Source organism: Lissotriton vulgaris, chromosome 6 (genome assembly GCF_964263255.1).
Source record: "Lissotriton vulgaris chromosome 6, aLisVul1.2, whole genome shotgun sequence".
In the NCBI taxonomy this organism is placed as follows: domain Eukaryota; kingdom Metazoa; phylum Chordata; class Amphibia; order Caudata; family Salamandridae; genus Lissotriton; species Lissotriton vulgaris.
The window spans coordinates 917,005,818-917,031,857 of record NC_141694.1 but is presented as its reverse complement, the minus strand read 5'-3'; the positions used below and the strand labels follow the sequence as shown (position 1 = coordinate 917,031,857).

Sequence of the window (26,040 nt, the reverse complement as noted above, 5' to 3'; positions counted from 1 at the left end):
ATGGGACGCGTTTCTCTTTTTTGATAGCGCGGATAGATTGCCTGATGCTTTCTATCATGGCTTCTGACACTAAACTGGCCGGTTCTCCACTGCGATCTCTGTTGCAGTCTTCACAGTTTTTTGCAAACTCATGAATGCCTTCATTCATTTCCGGCCACCAGTACTCTGATTCCAATTCTCTCAGAGATTCCCTGATTGTTTGGTGTCTCAGACCCAACCCCATATGTGCTTCCTGTAATAGGAAGCCCCTCCGGTCCCTGTTTGGAATTACCCTATCCCCCACTCCAGGGATTCGAGCAAAAGGAACGGAGTTTGCATCGATTATGTATGCATAATTGAGTGGATAGTTCACGGGCAGTGCTGCACAGTCGCCTTTTACGGTCGTTTTTACTGCCAGCATGGTTTCCCCGTCTATGTATTTTTCTGTACGCTTTTTTGTGGCTACGGAAGCCGGTTTAGTTGCTTCCGCTGTGGCTGTATCAGCCAATGAATTCCCTGCAACGTGAACGCCATCACGTTGAAGACTCTGTGCGTGTATCACGTGAGTCTTTTGTAGTTCTTTCTGTAAAAGAGCTACCTGGTTCCAGAGCAATTTATGCTTTATTGTGGCACCTGTGTCATCTTTGTAATCGTTTTCAATCCAGCTCTGCAGTTTATTATTGTAAGAGTTGACGCAAAAATGAGAATCGCACACGATAAGTGTCGGGAATTCACGTTCTGCATTTTCGAGCGCCATCTTTAAACATCTGATTTCAGCTCTCTGAGCCGAACAGTACTTTACTGATTCAGTTTTTCTTACTTTCGGTCTGAATTTACCGCACAGCCAACGACCTTTAACAATCGCACAGGCTGCATCGTAGGATTTGCTCTCTACGTTGAAATGCTGTACCAATCTATCTGTATAGATTATACAGGCGTACTGTGGGAGAGGCAGAAGTTCGATTGGCAGAGGATATTCTTCTTCATATTCTAAATCATTCAGTTCTTCGAATTGCGGGGCGAAATAGTATTTCACATCTTCCGCTCCGAGAGAATCTATACACTGTATCCATTTCGGATCCAGTGACACTGTAGGCAGGTTTACTGGGCTGAATAGCGCCTCGAAGGCGGATTCCGCTGTGAGGATATTAATCCGTTTGCCGTGTGCTAGTTCTCTTTCATTTGCTAATGCAATTTGCACTGCTTTCACAGTTCTTTCTGTGTGACTGAATGTTTTTTCTGCTTGTGTGTACAAGTGAGATTTAATTGAAATTGGTACCTTTTGTCCCTCATTAGAGGTCAGGTACGTGAATCCGCATCTTCCTGGGATGACTCGGATTACAAGACCGCGTGTATTGTCACGTGTATCTAATTTTGTTTTAGCTAACATGTCTGTTTGCAATGATCTCAAAATTTCTGTGTGTTTTTGAGCCCAATTGATTTGTTTAAAATCAGGTTTTATTAGTTCGTAGAGAGGTTTAACCCTCTCTGCGTAATTTAGATTGTAAGTTCTTCCGAAATTCAGAAAACCTAGTATGGATTGTAAATTCTTCAGCGTTTTTGGAGCTTGGAGTACAGCGCACTTCTCTAAGAAGTTGTCCGCTAGGCTTTTTCCTTCACTTGATAATTCGTACCCTAAGAATAGTACTGTCAGATGGGCAATTCGGGACTTTTTAAAGTTGAATTTGTAACCCTCTGCTGCGAACCCAAGTATAATGGTGTTCACTCTTTTCAAGTGAGTATCCAAGTCGTCGTCTGTGAGATAGATATCATCTACGTAAGATAATGCCTCATCATCATATATTTGTAGTAACTCTGTTACCCCAGCTGAGAATAGTCCTGGGCTGTTCTTGAACTCCTGTGGGAGTCAACAGAATTTTTTCTGCGACCCAAATGCTGAGAAAGCGGTCAAATATCTGCTTTCTGGTGCAATGTTTTAACAAAAGAAACCATTAGATATGTCTAATGTCGTTTTATATTTTTTCCTAACTATGTTATTCATTAGGGCTGCACTATGCGAGTTTTGTACTGCAAAAGTTTTGCAACATGCATTAAGATGTCTGTAGTCCAAAACTAGACGATATGAATTGTCTGGTTTGGAGACAGGAAACAAAGGATTGTTCATTTGAGAGGTGCATGTTTCAATCACCCCCTGGTATTCAAGTTGATCTAAGATCTTCCTGGCTTGTTTTTTAGCTTCTTGCTTAATGGGATACTGCCGTTGGGCAGTTGGTTTACTTTTTAACTGGATTTTGTGAGGAGGTGAGTCCTCATCCCATCCTACATGATTTTTATATAATGCCAGTGCCTGGGCCACTGCCCATTTCCTTGCATAAGTATATTTTTTGTGAATCGGAATGTGATTCGAGAAGGCAGGCATAATCATTTCCTCGCCACGAGGGCACTCCCTGACAAACTCTGGGGGCCAATCTTTTTCAGCTAACAGAATATCATAGCCTATTGAGAGTTTATCCCAAAATAGATCCTTTATTTTCCTAGTCTTATCACCCTCTATATGCAATGTTATTTCGTATATCTTATGGGGTTCGCTAAGTCTGGTGTCGGCAGTTTCAACCTGAATGTATTCATTCGTGTCCATTGTCTCCAGATGACTCATCAAGATCTTGCGCGCTATACTGATTTCTGCTGCACTGTCCAACATTGTCAATGCCCACTCCCCGTTTTTCAACTGTGTCCTCAGTATTCTCGGCATGGTTGATTACTCTAATACTGGCTACCTTCTTTTTTGGAAATTGAGATTTTTTACTCTGAGCAGGTTCCTTGTCTTTGGACTTGGTGTGCTCTCCTGGGTCTGACCGTCCTCTTCTTTCCGATTTCTGCGAAAAAGATCGAGAGGGACGTGTATCAATACTTTGATATCTATCAGGTTTTTTCAGATTATCCCTATTTCTAAGGTTATATCTTTTCTCAGAGGGCTCCCTCTGGGGAGACTGGTGTTCTCGAGTCGGAGTTCTTTCCCTCCGTCGAGGAGACCTTCCTCTGGACTGGAAAACTTTTTCCTTGGGAGTGGATTGTTTATTTCCATCCCAGCTCTTTTTAGGAGTGTTTAAATTATTTTTAATAAATAATTTTTCAGGATTTTCGAGCAGTTGGGGCTTTACTGGTTTTCCACCCAAGCTGTCTCTACCTAATTCTTCATAGCATTTTTCTATGATTTTGGCAAGCTCAACTGGCTGATCTTTTATATCTGTTTCCTTCAACTTCTGGCGAATCGCCACAGATGCTGCTTCTCCTTTTATGTTGGCTAATATTATAGCCGAGACCTGCTTGAAGTCTTTCAGTAATTTCATACCAAGAGTTAAAGCGGGCTCTGGACCGTATTCATTTTGAATCTGTTTTAGCACTTCTGGTATTACCGCCATAGACGGAACACCGTGTGTTTTTGTGTAAATGGAAGCAAAGACTGTACCCCAAGTGTCGCAGTCCTCCACGTGTGGTGCGATTCCCATAGAAAGGCAGATTGTCAAGATTCTGTGTTTCTCAATAGGGGTAGTATCAGGAAATACTGCCTCTATTTGAGTGATTTTCTTTGCTAACCAGAAAGGAATTTGTTCCCGTTTTACGGGTGTTTTACCAAGACATGACTGTATGTTCTGTGGTGTAATTTTATTAGTGTTCCCCTGATGAGGGGTCAGCTGTGGTACATTAACAGCTGGTTGGACTGTTGCAGTCCGCATTACATATTGCACTAATTGCCTATGTATTTTTATAAGTGTTCTTAGTTGTACTAACAGCTCTTCCTTTGACATTTTTGCAATGTCCGGGTGTGGTGTGTAGCTGGCTAAAACCGGCCACGTTGCTCCTGGTCTACCTAGTGGACCGAGCCTAGTTATGTGATCATTATGTTTTAGGGCGCCATTAAACCAGAGCAGGTGCTCTTGGAATTTTAGTGGGATTTCAGTCTCCTCGAAAGGAGCGTACTCTTCCGGAGGTTCCTCTATTTTGTAATAGTGAAACTCTTTTGTTGTAGCGTTTGCCGCTGGAAAGTTTATCCATGAATAGAATACCTCTGTCTGCTGATATTCGTGAGCCTCTATCACGAAAATTACTGTACCACCTTGTGGTGTCAGTCCGTTTTCTATAAGTTTTAAAGTTATAGATTTTCTTAAATGGACCGGGATGATAATAGCATCCGGGTCTGTCTGTAGGAGACTCGAGTCTTCCTCTATTAGTTGGGCTGCCAGCCTAGCTGCTTCCCTTTCCTCTTCACTGTCTGACATTATATAAATGCAGGTTTTGCAGAGTTGGTCTCCAAGGAGACAAAGATTAGGTGCACAATATTTTGGAACACTGTATCCTTCAACGTTGAATAAACCAGAGCTTTACATAGGAATCTCTTCCTACTGAGTTTGGGCGGATTTTAACCTTTCACCCACTCCAGACGTCGATTGGAGTATTTACGGGAGAAAGGGGTCTGTGTGAAATATGCACGACTGAGTTTCTCTAACGTCTTGCGTTAGTTTATCCCCTTACCAAACGTTGGCCACCATGTAGTGTAGTTCCTAGTTTCCCACTAGGCCCTGCGCATTGGAATAACATAAACAGTAGTATCGACGTAGAAGTGCAGATCTTCCAGGCCTCTACTGACTATGCTAAACTTAATTGGGTTTGTTACCAACTAGCTCAGAGGTCACTGGAAACTTTCTTGACTGAATAGGAAGTGATCAGCTTCCCTGGCACAGACAAGAAGGGATTCAGTTTTCCAACAATCGTGCAACATGACAACTTTGCTCCTCAGATCAAGAGTCAATCTCTAGGGTCGTGTGAAACAATAGACAGTTATTTTACTCAGTCAGGTTGGTGCAGTTTACTTTCACAATATGTAGAGAATAGAGAGACGGGTGTTTGTCAATAAAGGGTTAACATTTATTGAACAGTCTTTCTTCTCGTACAAGAGAAATGTATTGCCACAATTGCAAGACTTGTTATTTATAAAAAGTACGTACAGTAAGATAAGTATTGCGAAATAATACTGTAAAAGCATTGATATGGTTTCTTAGCCATACAATGGTTTAAAAGTAATAAAACATATATACAGTCATATTTACATTTAGGCTAAAATACTCAACTGGTGTTTCTAACTTCGCCTACCCCAGTGTACCTGACCTAAGCCTAATACTTGGGAGGGGAGTGAGTAAGTAGCTTTAAGTTAAGTTGGTTTTGCCAAGGTTTGCTTCAAGAATTCTCACTAAGGGTTTAGTCAACACCATTCCTCTGAATAGAATGATGGAGGTCTGGTATCTCCTTCAGGGAAACTCGGTATCCCAGTCACCCGCAAGGGTAGACCAGAAACGCTGGAGCTGGATTTCTCGGCAGGAGAAAGGCAGCGTCTCTCTTCAGCGCGTCGAGGAGGAGGAGGGGGGACAGCGTCCGCGGGCAGCTGGCATCTGCTGGGCTCTTCGCAGAGGGACGGCTGTTCAGCTCCGAGTTTCACCACACCATCGTTCGCGCTTTAGCAGCGATAATGGTATCAGCAGCTTCGGGACAGCAGCAGCATCAGCGTACTGCAGACAGCTAGCAACAGGGCAGCAATACAGCATTTGCTTAAGGCAACTTTGGTAATATTTATACCTGAAAGGTGCCATGTTTGACGTACGTTTGCTGGACATAAGACGTCAATTAAAGATGTCACTAGGAAGTGATCGCTATCAGTTGCTCATTAGAGTTCCATTACTAATCAAAACACAGCAAGCGGGGATTTCCAGGTTTGCTGAGTTTTTATCTTGTTGAAGAACTCGGAGTGTTAATCTAGGAATCTCAGATAGTGACTTCTGCTCTGTCATTGCACTAATTGGTTGCAAAGGAAGTGGCAGAGAAAACTATTCTGGAATGTGGCTCTGTTCGTGTGAGGCCAGAGATGACTTTCTGAATATTGTACTTGAACGGTTATGCCAATATAGGGAATAAATGGATTTATAGCCGAATAGGGGCATAAGGTCACAGTATCGATCAGGATCCTAGATAAGCACACAACATCACTATCGCCAATGTTTCCCTTACTCAAAGCATTTTCCTTGATCTCTTAAGATAGTTCAGATGCTCCTTCTCCTGAATAACCCCACTCTAGATCCTGACATCCTTGCTAACTACCTGCCGGTCACCTTTCATCCACATCCTGACATCTTCGATGGAATTAGGAGGAAATATACTTCAATGATTCTCCTTTCACCTATCCAACTGACATCAATGTGTTCATTTGGGCACCCCCAGGTTTATGTAAATTACCCCATTGGTCCATCATGTGCCTGTCAGCTTCACCATTTATTCACAATTAATATTAAACTTTGCTAATATGGAAATGAGACACACCTGTATTTGTAGGTGTCCTCTGCTCCAGACATCGAACACTTCAAATACTACTCACACCTTACCCAGACCAAGATATCCATCACCTTCATGAAACTTAACTCTGCAAAAAATGAATTGTTGCTGTTCATCAAACGTAAAAGCAAAAAATAGTCCAAATTTGCCTCAACAACATGAACCCAAACGGATCTGAATCCCAACTTTCACCCAATGCCTTGTTTACTAATGACATCAGTCTCACACTCAAGGAGACAATTGTAAAGAAAACTAATGTAGTCATGTGCCAATTCTATCTACTAAAGAAATAAATTGAATCCAATTCTCTCAGAATGTGACTTCAGAACTTTCTTTCAAGACGTAGTACTCTTGCATTTGGATGGTGGTAATACCTTCTTCAGAGCCTCTCACAATGCACACTGGCCTCGCTTAATACACTGGCAAAACAAAACTTGAAGGGACCTCCCTGAAAGTCATGTGGAGGGGCCCATTTGGGGCTCAATCAGGAGCTCTGCAGCCAGATTGCTGTGCTGAGGTGGGCCTCCTGGAGCTTGGGAACCACTGCACTTCAGGGGCTGCACTGGCCTGTGTTACGCCCTGGCTTAACAGGGTCCTGAATGCATGAATGAATGAATGAATGAATGAATGAATGAATGAATAAAACTTTATTTTTTGGTTACTCAAAACCATTAAAATAGGACATCAAACTATAAATAAACATGGTTATCAGGCCGAAGTAGAAGAACAAACTTAAAAATAGATAAAATCAAAGACACAATTAAAAAAAGGTACATTAGTCCATTTCTATGTGGGCTGGTGAGTCTCGATAATTATAAGGTAATTGACCGGTGGCCTAGCTATGCGGGGCCATCAGTTTCTGGCGTGCCTGTTGAATGAATTTACTGAACACAGCCATATCTTTCACTGTTTCCATTGTGAATAGATAGTTGACAGCCTCCTTTATTTTTCTAATTCCTTGTCTAAGTAGAATTGGCTTTAGGTAGCGGTTGCGCTCGGAAGACAACCCCGGGCAGCAGAATAGGATATGTGCAAAACTCTCTTGTCTGTAGTTGCATAGGCGGCACTCAGAATGGGTTATATCAGATAACCCTGTGGAATAAAGGTCTTTAAGAGGGAGAGGATGTAATCTGAGTGCTAAAATCCTGTTTACTGCTTGTTTTCCCACCGCTTGGGTAAGATGGAGTTTCGAGGTCTGTATCAACTGCGGGAGTTTTAGAGACTCGTGAAAGCCTCTTAATTCCAGTGCTTCCAAATCAGTTGTGCGCGAGCAAAGCCGGACTTGTTTTTTTGTTGCGCTTTTAATGGCAGCGTAGTTGATTAACTCGGGATCCCAATTATCCACTGCAAGATTCAAAATTTCTTTGGCGGAGGAGAGACTGTTTGACCACGGATTCCCTGGTTCCAGAAAGATATTCTTTATACTAAATTTCAAAGAGTTTTCTGGTGCCGCGGTAGTGAGGTAGTAGTATTTACTCATTAAGGCCAGTTCCTCAAGTTTTTGTTGTGACAGGCCGAATTCAAGCCGCACTAAGGTGTTTCTGGTGCAGGAAGGTAGATGGAATAGCTTTTTGTACGCCGAGCAATGAATTTTTTCCAGAGTGCTTGATAGTTTTCCTGGGAAGGCCTGCTGGGCATAGTTCAATGATGGTATTAGCTTTGCCTTCAATACTCTTCGAATTGCTGTTGTCGTGGGGCTGTGTAGAGTGGGGTGCAACTTCCCAAGGGCGTATGAGATGCGTTTCCCTTTTGTCCGCATTTTGTCCAGATGAACTCCCGGGCGCCCTGTCTCACTTAACCATACCCCCAAGTAATTATATTGTTGTGTACTGTCCAACGTCAACTTTCCTATTCTCCATTTTATCAGTTTTTTCTTCGGAAAAGAACCAAATATTACTATTTTTGATTTGGCTGCATTCACGATCAGTTTATTCTTTGTATTATAATTGCCCAGGGATGTTAGAGCTTTTTGAAGCCCGATTTTGGTGTGATCTAGTAATACCAAATCGTCTGCGTACTGCAATAATTGAATCTTAGTATGCCCAACCCGGGGTGTTGCTAGTGATGCTCCAGTCAAAGCTTTGCCCATGTCTGCGGTGTATAAATTGAATAACATCGGGGCTAAAACGCATCCTTGCTTCAAGCCGCGATTGGTGTCAATTTTTTCTGTGGCTGCTGTATTTGACAGTTTAATTCTGACCCACGTTCTTGAATATAATGATATGATTGCTTTTAGTAGAAGGGGGTCGATGTTCCAGCTTGCCAATTTCTGCCAGAGAATAGAGCGGTCGACACCATCAAAGGCTGCAGTGTAGTCGATGAAGCAGGCAAAGATGGGAAGAGATTTTCGTGCCACTGCCTTATATGTTAGGTATGAGAGCGCAATGATGTTGTCCACTGTTGAGGCTCCTGGTCTGAACCCTGTTTGGTAGAAAGGCAGAAGGCCTTCCTTTCTAACCCAATTTGAAAGCTCCGCTAGTAAAGTGCTTGCGTAGGCCTTTCCCTCAATGTCAAGGAGAGCAATCATGCGGTAGTTTTGTGGGTTTGATTTCGGCCCTTTCTTATAAATAGGGTGCAGAAGTGACCCTCGCCATGAGTCCGGGACGTTCCCTGTTGCTCGACATTCGGCATATAACATGGTCAGGTTTTCAGTCCAGAAGTTTGTATCTTCCCTGAACAGGGAGCCTGGCAGTCCATTAAGTCCCGGCGCCCCATTGGGTCTGATTTTTTTTAAAATTGTGTTGACTAATTTTTTTTCTGATGAACTCGGCTGCTTCGCAATATTTGGAGAGTTCTTGATGTTGGTCAGTTGGGTTGCATTGTCCAGGTCTATATTTGGATGAGTTAAGCTACCTTCCTCTTGGTACAAGGATATCACATGAGCTGTCCAGATGTCAGAGTCAATTGAGTTCTCCCTCAGCGTGCTCCCTTGGTTTAGGGTGTTGAGGTATTTCCAGAACTCTTGTGTTTTGCTGGGACTCAACAATCCAAAGATCTTTAGCCATTTTGCTTCGATTTGATTCAGTTTTTCGATCCAAACTTGCTTTGAGTGTAGTTTTGCTGTTTCCTGAAGGAGTTTTTTGTCTCGAGTTAGGCCAGTTTTCAGGTAAATCCTTCGTTTGGTTCGCACTTGTTTCGCACTTTCACGGATTGCAGGGATATAACCAAGGTTATGCCTAGGATAAGGATTAACTTTATTTGTTTTTCCTCCTTGTAGATATAATACTAGATTGTGAGCAACCCGGTCCCATTCTTTGATTGTGCCCCTATTTATTTCCTTTAGTGTGCCCTCCACCCATGCTTTTTTCCATTCCTCAAACTTGTGTATAGGAGCCGTGCCCCATTTGATCCTTCTCACCAAAATATACTGTTCAGTACAGTTTGTTGATCCAATTTGTTTTAGCGTAAAATGGTTGACTGCTGTAGAATTTAAAGTTGTTATTAGAGACGCATGGTCGCTTTCCTTCCGCTGTACAACTTCGTACCCTGTCATTAGCCTCTGTAGCCTGCTGCTTAGCAGGATGTAATCAATTGTAGTATGATTGTTGTATGTTGGCGGGCAGAGCGCTTCTGGGGAGTTTTTTAGGAGTACGGAGTGGGCTGTTGACAGCTGGTAGGCAAGCAAAAGGGCGTTAAATGCTTCCGTCGCGGAAGAAATATTGCTTTCAGCAGACTTTACCCCAATGTTATGGGTATTAAAATCTCCGAGGATTATTGAATCCATGTGAGCAAACTTTAAGAGGAGATTTTCAATGTTTACTAATAACTCGGAGAGCTTATCCTTTGCTCCTGGTCCATTTGGATTGTAGTAAACATTGATTAACAGTATGGTCAATGGGCCTTTGTTTGATGAGAGGCCTTTCAAAATGCCGGCCATGTACGAATTGGATGTTGTTTTTATTTCCCTAAATTGTATCTTCCGTGATAGTCTGGTGTATATTGAAATGCCTCCTGACGGTCTGCCAAAGATGTTCTCCTTAATAGCTGGTTTGTGGTAATCCGCGAATCCCCTTATTGAAACTGGTTTGATGGCCCATGTTTCTTGGATGCAGAGTATATCAATTCCTGCATGGAACGGAGGTGATGCCGGCTGTTGTAATAGTTTTGATATTCCAGCTACATTCCAGGACATAATCGTTGTGGTCTGTCTACCAATTATCTCCATTTTTTGTATTATACCTGAAAGTCTGCCTGTCGGTGCACTGGTCTGTCCCTGGTTGTAGTGGTGAGGAAGTTAGGAGTTGTGAATTAAGGCCCTGGGCACCCAGGACCAATCTTCAATAGCGTTGTTTTGTATTGAGCAGCTCCGGGTGCCTTTGCCCAGGTTTGTAGTGACCTTAATTAACCCATCATTTATCAGTTTTGGGTTTGTTCCGCTGTTGCTCCTATGAAGTATAGAGAGTGTTTTTATAGGCGGATGTTGTGGCTCAGCTAATGGAGTCTCCCTTTGTGTGCCAGGTGTCCAGGAATCGTTTAGATGCTTCGAATGGACGTATTTCAACAACGGTTTGGAGTATTTTGTCGCCGGTCGGTTTAAGATCTTTATGCCCCAGTCTTCCAATAGGTTCTTATTTCTTTTCAGTGTATGAACCGTGTCTAGATTAGAAAAGAACAGTTCTGTGGGTTCGTTAATATCACCTGGTCCTTGCGTGAGAAAGGAGACACTTTCAATATCTGTAGACTTTATATTTTCCAGGCCTGGGATGTTCGCGAAGAGTGTTCATAGGTTGCTACGGTTGAGTATGTCCCATTTACCCTGTGAGATATATTCTGGGTGGAGGCATAGTTTCAGGTCATCCTGTGTGTAGGGGATCTGGTTCTTATGTGCCCTATTTGCAGATGAATCTTGGCTCATTAAGTCCTCTGGGATTTTCAGTGCCATCGCGTTGGCATCATCCTTTGCGTGATTCCCGGTGTCCAATTTTAGTGTCGGGGGTAAAATTTCCCTTGCTCCAAGTGCTACAGTCTTGGTGAGGTCTTGGGAGTCCTTTCGGCCGATGCTCTGGTTGGCTTCCTTTATTGAGGTTTTACCTTTGCTGTGCAAGGCTTTGTCCCTCGTAGTGATCGGCGGGGGGCTATCTGCATGTAGTGCCTTAGATTCTGGCGGGACGTGACTACCTACCCGCATTGTTTGTTCCTCGTGATGATTAGGGTGCACGCTGCTTGATGAGCCGCTTGTATCCCAGGATTCTGGCCTTTGGCATGTGCCTTCATTTATGTTATCTCCAAGGATTGGTTCAAGGTTAGTTTTACCCAGGTTATTTGGCCAGGTGACGTTTCCGTCTGGGGATGGTGACTTTTGTGGGGTGTTTGACTCAGAGTTATTCTTACTGTGTGTGGATGACTCTTTGGTTTCCGGTAATAGCCATAACCTGATTGAACCATTTTGATTGTAATTGCTCTTTTTTTGTTTGTTTAGCTTTTTTAGTTTTTTCTTATTTTTCCGAGATAAGTGACCAGTGTCAAGGCTTGACTCCTGCAAATTGTTTAAGTTTGCTTGTTCATTGACAATGGTGCTACATTCATCTGTAGTTATTTGTGGTGTCCTATTTGGTTGCTCTGCCGTCGTCCTTGTGGGGTCCTGCTGGATTTCGTTGCAGTTAAAGTGGACAGACGGCTTGTTTATCAAATTCAAAGTTTCGTTGCTCCTTTGCCTGCTGGTTTCTACCTTTAGGTCTTCAATTAATGTATTCATGATCCCGGGCAGTTTTTCCAAGCAAAGCAGCACGGGGCTACATCCACAGTCCTGCGGTTTGGGTGTAACTATATTATTTGCCTGAACGCGTTGGATTAGGGAGTTCAGATCTTCTAATTTGGAGTCTATACCGGATATCAGTCCGGCGACTGTGTGAAGGAGACTTATCTGGACATCTAGCTTGTCGGCGTGCATTATGGCGGCATTTACCATTGAGGACAGTATGTCGTTGATTAACACAAAGTGATGATCAAGTTTGTCTGACTGCCTTTCCATTGTGTGGTCCACCCCCTGTCCTTGGTGGCCGTGTCTAATGCCATTGTGAGTGAGTCCAGGGCTACCTAAGTTTGGGTATTGAATTGCTGATGTTTGAAATGGCTCTGCGTGTGCACTAAGTGCTGAAGTACTGATTGCGCTGCTCTCCTTGGTGTGGGTCGTCCCTGTTGCATGTTGGTCTTCGATCTCGCCGTCGGCTAAAGTGGCCCTTCGGGTGTCCTGGGTCTGTTGAATCGCTAAGGTGAGGGGGCTGGCTTGGCAGGCATTGTTGATAGGCGTTGTTGGTGTTGTTTTTATTTGATCTGTAGGGCCACCCGTTGCTATAATGATTTCTGGTGATAGCGGGATCGCTGGGCTCAGGGAAGTGTTGTTTTCCAATGGTTCAGCAGCTGTGTCCGAAATAAATAAGGCGTTCTCTTGCTGGTTTGCACAAGTAGGCGTTCTGTGGGAAAAGAAGTCTCGTATATCTCTATTAATGACGATATTGGTCAATGTTTTTCTGTGGCTGCGTGAAAGTGAGCCCTTGTCTGGCATTGACCCGTGTGGTGGTGTAGTCTGTCCTTGATGGGACTTATTTGCCCGGGATGGTGTTATTGTTGTGTCTCCAATTTGAGTCGCCTCCACCTCTTCTTTAAACTCCACCTCCTCCTCTGCTGGTTCTTCTCTGTGACTAGACCCCATTGAGGCCCCCCCGCTGGAGGAGTAAAGCATTTTTTCCTTCAGGCGCTTTGCTGTCTTATGAGGTCGAGGTTTCTCTTGGCGTTGTAAGAGGTTCGAGTTTCTTGTTCTCATCTCTATAATTCCACCAAGAGTGGGAATCCTGGGTCAGATCCAAATTGCTCCTGATTTCTCCTGCTCCCAAGCCCCAGCCACTGCAGGGGCTGGACGTGTGTGTGGATTAATGCTTCTCTGCTGTGAGTGTTGCTGCTCTCGCTATGTTTGTTGTTTTATACTAGCGGCGCCCTCACGGCAGCTGGCAGGGGAGCCCTCTGGTGGCTGAGGCTCGGAGGGAAGTTGATGGGCTAGTCAGTGGAACCCTCTGCCGCGGCGATGTTTGAAATAGGGTGGGTGGGTTAGATTAGCCCAGCTTGTAAGTCGCCACGGCTCCAACACCCTCCGTGCTCCACCCGAGCTCTGTTTAATGGTGCTATTTAATAGTCTGTGGTTGCACCGAGGTTCTCCCTCACCCTCCCTCATTCATGGGGGGGGGGGGTCGTGCACTGCTATTGCTGCTCGTCTGCTTATTTTGCACTGAATAAGGGGGGTGTCCGGTGGGGAGGTGCAGAGTGCCAAGTGCCGAGTGCTTCTCAGGGTTTTTTTTTTTTTTTTTGATCAATGCAGTTCGGTGCAACCCCGCACTCCGCAGCACTTCCTTTCACTTTGCTAATTGGCCTTGTACTGTGGTCCTGGCTCTTGAGTCCCACTCCCGACTCCACCTTCAGAGATACCACCGGTGCTCACGGTCGGCTGCTCCAGTAGCCACAAGCCACAATAGCCACAAGCCCCTGGACACAGTGATGGCTATGGCGGCGCTCAACAGCTTCTGTAAAATCAGCGGCTTTAGTCTCTGTGTTTCCTTTTTGTGGAGTTTAGCGCTTGATGCTTGATGCTTGCTTGGCTTGGCGCTTGGCGCTCGGCAGCTTGCCGCTCACCGCTCGTGGCTGCAGTGCAGTGCAGGGCGGGGAGGGGCTCACCTGCTGTAGCGCCGCTTGTGCCGGTGCCGGTGTGAAGGAGCCGCGATAAAGTGCCCCTGACCCCCCCTGGGCCACTTTCTGTCTCTGCTGGTTCGATGGCGAGATTGCTTTGGCTCTCGAGGCTCGCGCGGCAGCTCCGACCGGCTCCCGGTCCTGGTCCGCTCTCAGTCCACCCTCCACTCTGCCTGTTCGTTCGTTCGCTCTGCGATCTGCTCTGTGGTCTGGACAGCTATTACCATCAAATCCTGAATGCAGCAGAATGCTTTATCAGGGCCTTAGGAACTATGACAAGGCCTGAAAAAATATGACCACATCATACCTCATCAATGGAACTCATCTGGCTGCCCTTACCAGCCTGCACCTTCTTCAAAACCAGCTGTATTATCTGCAAAGCCATCACCAGGGGCACAACTGCCTATTTGACTGACAAGATCACCATCTCCAGTATCTCTTGGCACACAACAAAACCACAGCCAGGACAGCCACAGGCTGGAATTGAAGAAATGCAAAATGGAAAATAAGGCAACGGGCCTTATATATTTATTCATCCAGGATCTGGTACAACATCCCTCCAACCATCAGGACCATCAATCTCTGCTCCAGTTGAGGAAATAGCTGAATAAGCACCTCATTAAACACTATAGCATCAACTTGTAACATGACACATTGTTCTTAGAAAGTAGTTAGCTTTCCAATCACACACTATCTGTGTCCTTAACTTGGACCCTGTACAGTCCTCTTCTGCCTGTTGGCTAGGATTGGTTATATAAATTCCCCATGTGTACATATATACTGACTTTTAGTAGGCTAATTCTTTAGAGTTGATTGTTGGTGATTTGAAGGCTTTGGGATTACTAGGGTTTGGCAATTTATTATGTTAACAATTGCAGGAAAATGCCTCTTTTTGCATGACCACCCTCATGTTTTTGGCTTGATGCTGTTTTATTTTCTCTGTTCACTGGTACCATGCTAACCAGGCCATATTGCATGTGCTCTGACCCCTAAAGCATGTATAAATTATATATACTCCTAATTGGCACATTTATTTGACATAAAAGTCCGATGTATGGGTCAAAGTGTACCCTGGGCCTGTAACTTACATGACTGCAGGTCTGCCACCAGTAATTTGACTCTGATGGTTTAAACTTCAATTTTGAACTGCCAAAATAATGTAAGTATGTATGTAAGGGATTTGCAAAGTGCTGGAATCACCCCACAGGGGTATCCCAGTGCTACCATAGAGAGGGTACAAGACACGCACAGATCGTTCGCGGAATAATTCCATCTTCAGGAGTTTCCTGAAGCGAAAAAGACTGGAGCATTCGCGCAAGTCCTCAGTTAAGGTGTTCCAGAATTTCGAGGCCAGGTAGGCGACAGTTTTTCTGCCTGTTTGTGTTTTCCTGTAGCGGGGGACCACTAGCAGCCCTTTACCTTCTGATCTGAGTCGACGATTCAGACAATAGACTTTAAACTTGTCCACCAGGTAGCTAGGGATCATACCACAAAGTGATTTATGGGAGAGGCAGCAAAGCTTGAACTTAATTCTCTGGCAGATAGGGAGCCAGTGGAGTTGTTTGAACAGCAGCCCTGTGGAGGTGCGAGGCGGTTTTTTGAGAGCCAAGCATGCCACAACATTCTGTACAATCTGTAATATGCTGAGGAGGGATTTGTTAGCAGATTCTAGCAGAGCATTACAATAATTCAGGGGGCCAACAACCAAAGTCTGAATCAGAGTTCTACGAACAGACAGAGGCAGCCACTGGAACCCTCTGCGCAAAAGGCACAGGGTATGGTACAAGGTCCCAGCAGTAGTCATGATTTGATCCCTCATTGATAACAATATATCCAAAGGAACTGCCACATTTTTTGCTACAGTAGCAGGAAAAGAGGTGGGGCCTTACACAGCAGCCCACCACTTAGGGGGCCAGGATGCTTGAGCCGAACCAAACAGCAGGATTTCAGTCTTAGCCGCATTCAGCTGGAGATAGTGTTCCGTCATCCAAGCTGATATGGCTAGCATGCCCTTTGCAAAACGCTGATGGATTAACTCTGTGTCCTTATCAATGGACAGGAGTAGTTGCATATCATCAGTGTAGGAAAATGGAGTGAAACCGTACTCCCTAATGATCTTGGCAAGGGGGTCACATAGATATTAAACAAAGTAGGACTCAAACAAGAGCCCTGGGGCACCCCCTTAGTAAGCTTCAGGGTTTGGGAGTGGAGGGGACACAGATTGCTGGTCTGGGTGCACTGATCTAGAAAGCTGATGAGCCAGTTAAGTGCCTGTCCCTGCAGACCGGCCTCTCTCAGTTGGAAAATCAATTTCTGATGAGAGATTGTGTTGAAGGCTGCTGTCAGATCCAATAAGACCAGCAGCACTGCTTTGTTATTATCCAAAGCTGTTTTAATATGGTCAGTAACCCTAATGACGATAGTTTCTTTAGAGTGATTACGTCTAAACCCAGGCTGGGAAGTATCAAGGATGCCTTGGGATTCGGGGTAACCCATTAACTGAGTGTTGACATAAACTTCCACCATTTTACTCATTAGCAGCAGAAGTGAAATGGGGCGATAATTAGAGAGCACTTCGGCAGGCAACTGAGCTTTCTTCTTAACCACGTTGCTGCTTGAGAGATTCCTCTGCTGTGCTGGGCAGCAATAATAACGGGTCTGGTCATGACGAGCTGAGCTCGTCATGAGCACAGGAGCACTGTACTGCATGACGAGCTGAGCTCGTCATGAGCATGGAAGGGGTTAATTGGTAACACTTGAGCGGCCTGCCAATCAAGTGGCATGATCCTTTCACATAAAGAAGTGTTCAGGATATCAGAAATGGAGGGGTCAGGAGAGGTGCAAGGAGAGCGAATATGTGGCCGACAACACATCAAGAGGAGATCCAGATTTCGCAACTCCAAGCATGGCTTCCACCTGGGAGACCAGGATGGCATTGAAATGTTTCAGGCCTTCCTCCAAACTTCTTAGAGTTGAGGGTCTAGAATTAGAATGTTCAATGTGACACAAGTTTTCAGGGCATTGATTGTAAATTACATTTATTTTATCAGCAAAATACACAGCTATAATGTCACATAGTCCCTGAGAGGGGAGAATCTGCTGGGAGCAAGCTGTAGTATTGGTGAAGGAGTTGAGAATTTTATAAAGTTCCTTAGAATTTCCTGCCTGGGTGAGTTTTCATATAACATGATCTTTTCGTGCCTTTTTTAAGTTCTTATGAGAAGCAGTGAGGGCCAATTTATAGTTAAGCATCTCTATTTCGCATTGGGATTTGCGCCAGATTTTTTTCAGGTGTTTACATCAGGATTTTTCACTGTGTAGCTCAGCAGTATACCAATCTGTGTTACTATGTTGATGTTTTCCGGGAGCCAATGTGTCCATCATTGAAGTGATGGCATCATTAAAAACCCTAAGTTTCTTAGTACTGTCCATATGTTCATTATAAACAGGAGGAACAAATATTTAGCAAAAAGAGTCATACATGACTTTATGCCATCGCCTTTGGAGGCTATTCAGGGGACATACAGCAGTTTGGTTTCTAAGGCAACTATTAATTTGAAATGGAATCAAAAAATGATCCGACCACATCAATGGTCAAGGAGCATCAGCAGGTATGAAGGGTGAATTTGTAAGTATGATGTCCAGGGTATGACCTGCCAAGTGTGTAGGGCTAGTATTGATCTTCTCCAAGCCCAGGGAGGCCATATCAGCCAAGAAATTAGCAGCATCTGTGTTCACACTATACTCGCTATGAATATTAAAATCCCCTAGTAGCAAAAAGTATTTGGAGGTAATAGTGTGAGGGGCAATTTTCTCCATCATTTTAAAATTAAAATCTTTGGGCCTCATTTATGAAAAGTGACGCATCGCTGCGTGAAAACAGCGTTGCGTCACTTTTCGCTGCGCACTCCTTGCGACACCAATGATGCGTCATATTTAATGTATGATGCATCATGTCGCAAGGACTTACAGATACGTCAGTATTTCTGACGTATCTGTAAGCGCAAAAGTGACGCATTGCTGGAGTGTGTCACAAAAGTGATGCAACTCCAGCAATGCGTCCTTTCACATGGGGAAAGCCCCATGTGAAAGGGCTTGCGTCAGTCTTACGCCTACTGTGAGGCAGGCGCAAGATTTTGACGCAACAGCATCCTAAAAGTGACGCAGTGAAATCTCATAGATTTCACTGCGTCACTATTACAAGGCTTTTTGCTGGGGAACGCCCCCTCTGCATACATTATACCTGACGCAGGTATAATGTGGTGCAGGGGTTTAAAAAGTGACGCATCTACCTAGATGCGTCTCTTTTTAAATATGGCGCAACAAGGCGCATTTTTTACGCCGCTGGTGCGTCACAAAAAGTGACGCACCGGCGGCGCAAAACTGACGCACAGCCTCATGAATGAGGCCCTTTGTGTGGCCCAGGGGGACGATAAATAACAGTGCCCTTTAGATTTTCCTGGGGTGTCAAATCAATTTTAAATATACAATTTCCATTGTATTGTCTGAAGTGGAGTCAATAACTGTGACTTTCAGTGCCTCTTTGTATATTATGGCAACACCACAGCCCACTTTCCCTTCTCTGTCAAGTCCAGGAATCCGGTAAATCTCAGGGAGGGCAAGGGCAATATCCGGCATTGAAATGGGTTTAAGCCATGTCTCTGTTAGGAAACCTAAATCTGGGGAATACTAACTCACCAGATCCCAGAGTTCCATGGCATGTTTAGGTAGCGAGCGTACGTTAGCTAAAAACCCTTCCAATAATACAACTGGTTTGAAATGTGGGGTCTAACTTGACTGTAAGACACCCCACTCACCCCTGCCAATCTCTCACTGCTAATATTGCCACCCCATGTGTCAGGTGAGATACGGATAACATCACAATTATTGAAGTGGCAGTACAAGCAGGCAAAGGGACCTTTAAGATTAGCAAATGTAGAAGCATGTGGGCATGGTGTCAAACTGTTTATAACCTGCAGAAGTTGTGAGGTCGTATAAGAGTGCCTTGAAGCACTATCTGGGGACAAACGGGCAGGGTTCCTGGCAATGTCCCGGCGCAGTTGGGGGCAGATGGGCGCAAATGGGCTTGACTTAGGCGCGCTTTTGGTGTTCCAGCAGTACGCCTGCTGTGCGTGTCCGCTGCGCGCGTTGGCGCCATCACCAGCTTAAATGCGGGATGAGAGGAGAGCCAAAGAAAACAACTAGAGTGTCACCTATCCATAATGGCCACCATAGAATGCAACAAGAAGAAGTGGGTCAACTTTGCTTTTCTTGGGCTCCCGTGGTTGCTCCTGGCCTGCCCTGACTTTCCTGTGTTTGTTGAGTCTCCTGGACCTTGCTGGTCTGAACCGTAACCTTCTTTGACCTTCTGAGTGGGCTGCTGTTGCCAAGGCTTGTTTGTGCTCCAGTCGGAAACGACCTCTCAGTACTCGACATCCTTCGTGGAACAGCTTGTATGCGGCTACTGGTTGTCCTCAACCACTCCGGGTCTCAGTGGCTGCAGAGTCAAGAACCTACCCAATGCACTTGAAGCACCTGACATCGGCAGGCATTCGTCTACCAAGCCCCTGGTCACTCCTGAGTGAACCAGACTCTGTCCCCTCTGCTTCCAGGTACTCTTAAACTAGAATCCATCTTTGGATTCCATAGGACACTTTTTTTCCTTCCGGTAGCGGCTCTTCTTCGAAGTCCCCCATTGGGTCGATAGGCGATTTCCAACACCACTTCAGACCTTTGCACCCGGCTTCCCTGGGATAGGTAACTCTGGTACTATGGAATCTACAGGTTGGGTGGCTCTCCAACCTCCTAAGATCCACAGGGTTTCTTCGAAGTCCACTGGGAAGGGTCCTTAAACTTTTAAACTTCAACCATGACTCACACATAGAATTGTATGAAGCACGCAGTAGTGTTCCCACACTACACCTTGAGTGGTTCCTCAGGGTTCCAGTCTTTCTGCAACCTCTAGACACTTTCTTGACTCGAGTTAATATTCTTCTAACACCATTTTAGTATATGGTTTGGTCTCCCACGAGGGAAACTGTGTATTAGTGCTACTTACTATTGTTTCTGTGCCACAGTATTGTGTGCTTTGTGATTATTTTCATGTAGAAAATACTTTATCGTACTACAGAGTGTTATAATAATAAATACATACTTTTATGACTACTGTGTGGTTCTCCTTTCATTTAACCAATACTATAAAATTGCATTCTGGTAAAATTGGGCCGATTGTTTATTTAAGGCTGAAACCAGGGCACTGAATGAAAACCTGGGACCGGAGAGCAGAGCGTGTACAGCCCAGAGCAACGCCTCTGAACAACCCAGCTGTTCCTCCAGTATCAGGCGATTCATTCCTGAAACAAAATTTCCATCACACGCTTCAGTGAACATCACCATAGCGGCTCGCAGGCTCTAGCCCTAATTGATGTTGTCTTTACCGCCAAAAATCATGTTTCAGCTTGCTCACCAACTATATGTCCTGAAGATGATCTCGAATAATTGAGATTGAAACTCCGTCGACCCCCTACAACATGAACTCCTTTCACTCTGTAAAAATTTTCTGAGAAGTTCTTACTGTTGTTGTCAATGCGATATCTTTATTTTAATATCACCCTCACTTTTCATTTCACGCTTATTGTCACTTATTGTGTGAGCACCTGAATACTATTGTTTTGGAAATAATTACTAAGTATGTGCGAATTTTACAGATTTGCAGTCCCCAAATCGCGCGAAATTGCAAAAAAAGTCCACGAGTTCGTGAAAAAATTCGCAAACTCGCGGATTTGCAGTTTTGCACAAATAGACTGTACTTTCAATACTTCTACTGGCTAATCAGTAAGTGCTACTTCGTTGGGTAAATGTATAGTGCTTTTCCTACACTGCAGCTGCGTGAAGGGCCAGAAGAGTTGTCTCCAGTGACCATGTGTGTGTTACTATGCCATTGCGCTGAAGGGCCCAGGGGTCCCTTGAGTGAGCTGTCCATCATAGTGGGTAAATGGCAGGAAGACAGTGCACACCGCTAGTGCGTGGGCGAGGCCAAACGGGCGGGGCTTCCATGCGAGTTAACATGCCTCTTGTGTGTATAAAAGGTCAGAGACCGATCAGAGCAGCAGACGAGGAGAAAGAAGCTCCTGGTCACAGGAACTGCACGGGGATTGCACTCGTGAAAGTCAAGGATGCAGAGGCCTCCATCAGGCATAACAGCTACTTTTCAACAGTAGATATGGGGAGAAAGCACACCTGCCCAGTGTGTCCCTTGAGTGAGCTGTCCATCATAGTGGGTCAGGGTGGGAAAACGGTGCACACCACTAGTGTGTGGGCGGGGCCAAAGAGCGGGGCTTCTATGCAAGTTCACATGCCTCATGTGTGTATAAAAGGTCAGAGACCGATCAGAGCAGCAGACGAGGAGAAAGAAGCTCCTGTCACAGAAACTGCACGGGGATTGCACTCGTGAAAGTCAAGGATGCAAGGGCCTCCATCAGGCATCACAGCTACTTTTCAACAGTAGATATGGGGAGAAAGCGCACCTAACCAGCGCCGGGGTCCCTTGAGTGAGCTGTCCATCATAGTGGGTCAAGGCGGGAAAATGGTGCACACCACTAGTGTGTGGGCGGGGCCAAAGAGCGGGGCTTCTATGCGAGTTCACATGCCTCTTGTGTGTATAAAAGGTCAGAGACTGATCAGAGCAGCAGATGAGGAGAAAGAAGCTCCTGGTCACGGGAACTGCACGAGGATTGCACTCATGAAAGTCAAGGATGCAGAGGCCTCCATCAAGCATCACAGCTACTTTTCAACAGTAGATATGGGGAGTTAGCACACATGCCCAGCGCCGGGGTCCCTTGAGTGAGCTGTCCATCATAGTGGGTCAGGGCGGGAAAACGGTGCTCACCACTAGTGTGTGCGGTGGGGCCAAAGAGCCGGCTTCTAAAAAAATTCGCCCGCGAGCAGATTTGCAGATTTTTCTGCAATTTTCCGAGAATCGCGGATTACGAAATTGTCGAAAATCCACAAATTCCACGAGCGGAATGGATTCTTCGCCCATACTTAATAATTACCTGTCATAAACTGACCTACATGTCCCTCTGTATATTACTTACCTCTCCCTTAAAAGAATTAACTTCCTACTCTCAAGCGCAGTGCCCCCCACGGGATCACTTTTAATTGGACATTTAGGCAACACCAGAACCTTTGTTTTCCTGAAACTCATTACTGCCCCAGGTTCACATATTGGGGTACCCTTGTTTTTCTATATTGCTAACATTTCTTCAAGACTAAGCCTGAAGGCTGTTCTCCACAGCTACCACTTGGATAGCTTTCTAAGGTTATCTTTGACCTCTTAAATCACCATAAGGGTTGTTTGGACTGGTACTGGGTGCCCACTTTAATTAGTGGACAGCATATACCAGGCCAACTTGTCACACCAAGGTACTGGAACCATTGGCTGGTGTCTAATTGTACACCTCCTGACAAAAAGCAGAGTCTTAAAAACTTTTTCAAGACTTTCTGCACTGGTTCGGCTTCTGCTAGCTTCATGTGATGTAGATAAACCAGCTGATGATACATCTACATCCAGAACCGTTTCTAAGAAAAGAAGATAGCTCTTTAACCAGGATGAACCCAGTTCCTGTGTCCTCCCGGCAATTAGCCATGGTCAGCCGCAATCTAGTGCAACCAATTACAAACAGTTGGCACTTTGCATGTTAGCATTATTTTTATTTTAAAAAAAAGTAAAAATCACATCTCTGGTTCCCTTTCTTAGCTTTTTGTCCTTTTGGTGTCATTTTATTCATTAAAATATTTTCAGTTTTATATAAATTAGAGTGGGAGTTTTATTTTGTTGTACTTTTAACTTTATAACTGTTTTAATACTTCTAAATGCTTTACACACTTTCTTAAGTTAAGCCTGTTTACACTCTGCTGTAGGTGCCAGGAGCTCAGCTCAGGTTTAAATTACTGAAATGTTTACTAGACCTAACAGGAACAGTGATATTATTACTTGTGGCGGTCTGCCATCCATCTCAACTAGCATTCTACTGTCTAAGACAGATCATTCCGTTTATGCACCATCTGGTCATTTGCTGTTGGATTCTCTCAATTATGTGACCTGTGATTCTGATGATCAACATTGCTGTGAATTGCTCGAGGTTTAAGCTCAGAATATAAATATCAGTCAAGCATAAGCATGCCTCGAAAGAGCTAGTGAATTGGCAAGTGAAGGATATGGAAAACACAGGGACAATGGAGAAAGCAGATGTAATGAGTGAAAGAAGAGGCAAAAGGTGTAGGTTATTGAAAAATGAGGCGCAATGTGGGATCAAGACTGGCAGCCATGTTATTTGTCAGTGCTGCCAGCACACATTCAAAAACTGCATTTATGTGTTGTTTAAAGCTAATTTCGCATCTAGTTGTCTACGTCTACAAATATAAGTCTTGCAAAACCATAAATAAAGCTTCAGTTACTTAGGGTTTGTAGATTGCTAGCTGTAAAATTAGAAATTATGTGATTGTAAAGTAAATGCACTCAATTAAAACACAATTATTTTGGAATAATTTACTAAAAAAATGCAATTTATTATCAAATTGAGAAACAGCAAGACCTCATTTGTAATTTTGGCAAAACCACTGTATGGTTTATTTTAAAACACCCACAGATTTGTTCGGTGAGATCGTATTGAACTGCAGGAATGTAACCCCTTCTGCCGAGATTTTAATGTGTAATGGCAATTCAGCAGAACGCTATGTGGCACAAGCATGCAGAGACAGTTTTTTTTTTTAAATTAGACCATGAACCCCTCGCCTTTTCGCTCTATCGTTCTACGTTTTTAGGTAGAATATGCAATGTAATATAGGAATTTGGCTTCTAAACTCAATTTCCCACAGATTAGACAACCTAGTAGCTTTGCCATAATTGTGTAACAACATTTTTTTTAAATGAGTGTTAAATATGTAGTTTAAAGAAACCCCTGAAGCAAAAGGTGGACAGACATATGTATAAATACACAGGAAGATTTATAGATAAAAAGTTTAGAGGTGGGCAAACCAACAAATTAACATGGAGAGTAAAGACAGAACCGAGCCCAGGGTAAGCTAAGGCGCTAAAATCCCGTGCACAAGTCGAGCCCAGAAAACAGTTGCCATATAAATCATGCAGCCACTATCATGAACATGGTAAGGTGTCTTCAAATTTCAAAGAGCTTATTTCTATAACACCCGAAATGCTTTTAACCATAGTACATCCAATTGCATCCCTTCATCAAGAAGTATTCATTAAAAGTGATCGTTTTTGAACAGAAACATTCCTAGCCCGAGCCTGTCTCAACCTTTCAGTTGCTCGCCCACTTCAAAAAAGTACGTCCCTGTTCAGGATAGCAATAATGTTTCCCATAATTATTATCAATAAATAGATTTCAATTTAAAGAACACGTCAACACCAATGCACAAGAATAGCATATAAAAGTGCCTAGAACGTTACTGTTGTCTGACTTAATACAGCCATACAGTGCAATATCCCAACATGCTGAAATGTACCCTTTAGGGTGGTCTTATAACTAACTGACATATCCACCTCTCAAATAACTTTAATATTTCACTATATTAATTCACCACTAGTCCTTTATGGGTTCCGGAGTAGCGTACTACACTCTGATAAAAGCGCTTGGATGCCTTGTCGTGGGTAGTGAGTGCTATATAAATGCAATGGCAATTACAATACAATTTCGTTCAACGTCATTACTCATATTGTGTCCAGATCAGGGCTTCCTATTGACACTCTAATGCATTCTGGATGTTGTAGTCTTGTTTTGCTTTCACTGAACTATAAATCAGTGCTTATTTTGAGCTGAGGGATGCGGTGGGTGCCTCCACACTCATGCTTGGGGACCGGCACTTATTTTTCCTCATCAGACATTGACCCAAGCAAGAGAGAGAAAAAGAGGGAAAAACTGCCATAAAAGAAGAAAGCAGGAACCTGCAAGAGTGAGATACAGAGGCAAGGAATTCCCGGTTCTGCATAAAAGATTCATAAAATGGATATCAGACTACAGGCCCTTGGTATTGGGCGCCAACATTCAATTGCTCTAGCTTCGGGCTTCTGAGCAGAGCTTTAGACACTGGCACTGATCCTTATACAAAGTAAGCTCTGAAAATAGAAAATGGCACCTGAAAATAATTTTTTGTGGATGAAATGTTCAGGCCTGGAGACAGTGTCTCGTACGGCCTTGAGTGTGATGGTCACCCTAGCCCCCTTACACAACATCTTCTTATACCATAAGCTTAGACTCCAACCCTAAGCATGATGCACACTGTAGAGGCTTTGGTGGCACTATGGTGGAACTAATTAACATATTTTACATTAGTAAAGCAGAAATACAATATATATTTGGCCACACAATTTGGGTAAAAAAAATATTCGCGTGGACAACTGTTCAAAAATTAGTAATTCATCTTATCCAGAGAAAAGTCTACTTGACTTTATATTGTAAGGGTTTCGTAAGTGAAACTACTTTAAGACATTACCGAAGAATACATATAAATATATACAGAGAAAGCGCCTTCCCCACATCTCCATCTGACAGTAAGTAAGTAAGTTTTTATTGCGCAATTAATTAAAATCATTGCATCTGACAGAAAATATGAAAATCAAACTAAATTCAGGCCTCACCCCAAAAGTCGTTCGTTAACGCTTTCAGATACTTGCTGGTGGCGGTGGCATTAAAAGCCGTAGAATTATCCATAACATCCAAAGTGGTGCGTGCCTCTGTGGCACACGCGCGCGGAGAGCTGTGGCGTTCTTGGCGTTCTTGCGGCTTCAGCTGAGGTTTGCCCTCATAGCAGCCCAATTAGACTTTTTCCTTGCATGAAAGGAAGCATTAGTATCACGCTTCCTGCTTTTCTGCTCAAATTAGAAACTGTCTTCTTATCTCCGAGGACCACATGGTCCCGGAGAAAGGAAACAATGCTCTCCTCGTCATTTCCTCAGTTGGAGTGTGTTGGGGTAAACAATGCTGAACGGCTCCAAATTCCTGACCGAACAGTTCTAGGCGC

At 44.1% G+C, this 26,040-nt stretch overlaps 1 protein-coding gene across 1 annotated transcript in view; it reads right to left on the bottom strand.

The window, feature by feature from the left end:
- Positions 1-25,806, bottom strand: part of MYCT1 (MYC target 1) — a 285,153-nt gene extending 259,347 nt beyond the window's left edge. Inside the window, exon 1 of the mRNA XM_086926906.1 lies at positions 25,658-25,806. Within this exon, the coding sequence (XP_086783032.1) occupies positions 25,658-25,730 (73 nt within the window). The 5' untranslated portion in view covers positions 25,731-25,806. The remainder of the gene's footprint in view (positions 1-25,657) is intronic.
- Between the last annotated feature and the right edge of the window lie 234 nt (positions 25,807-26,040).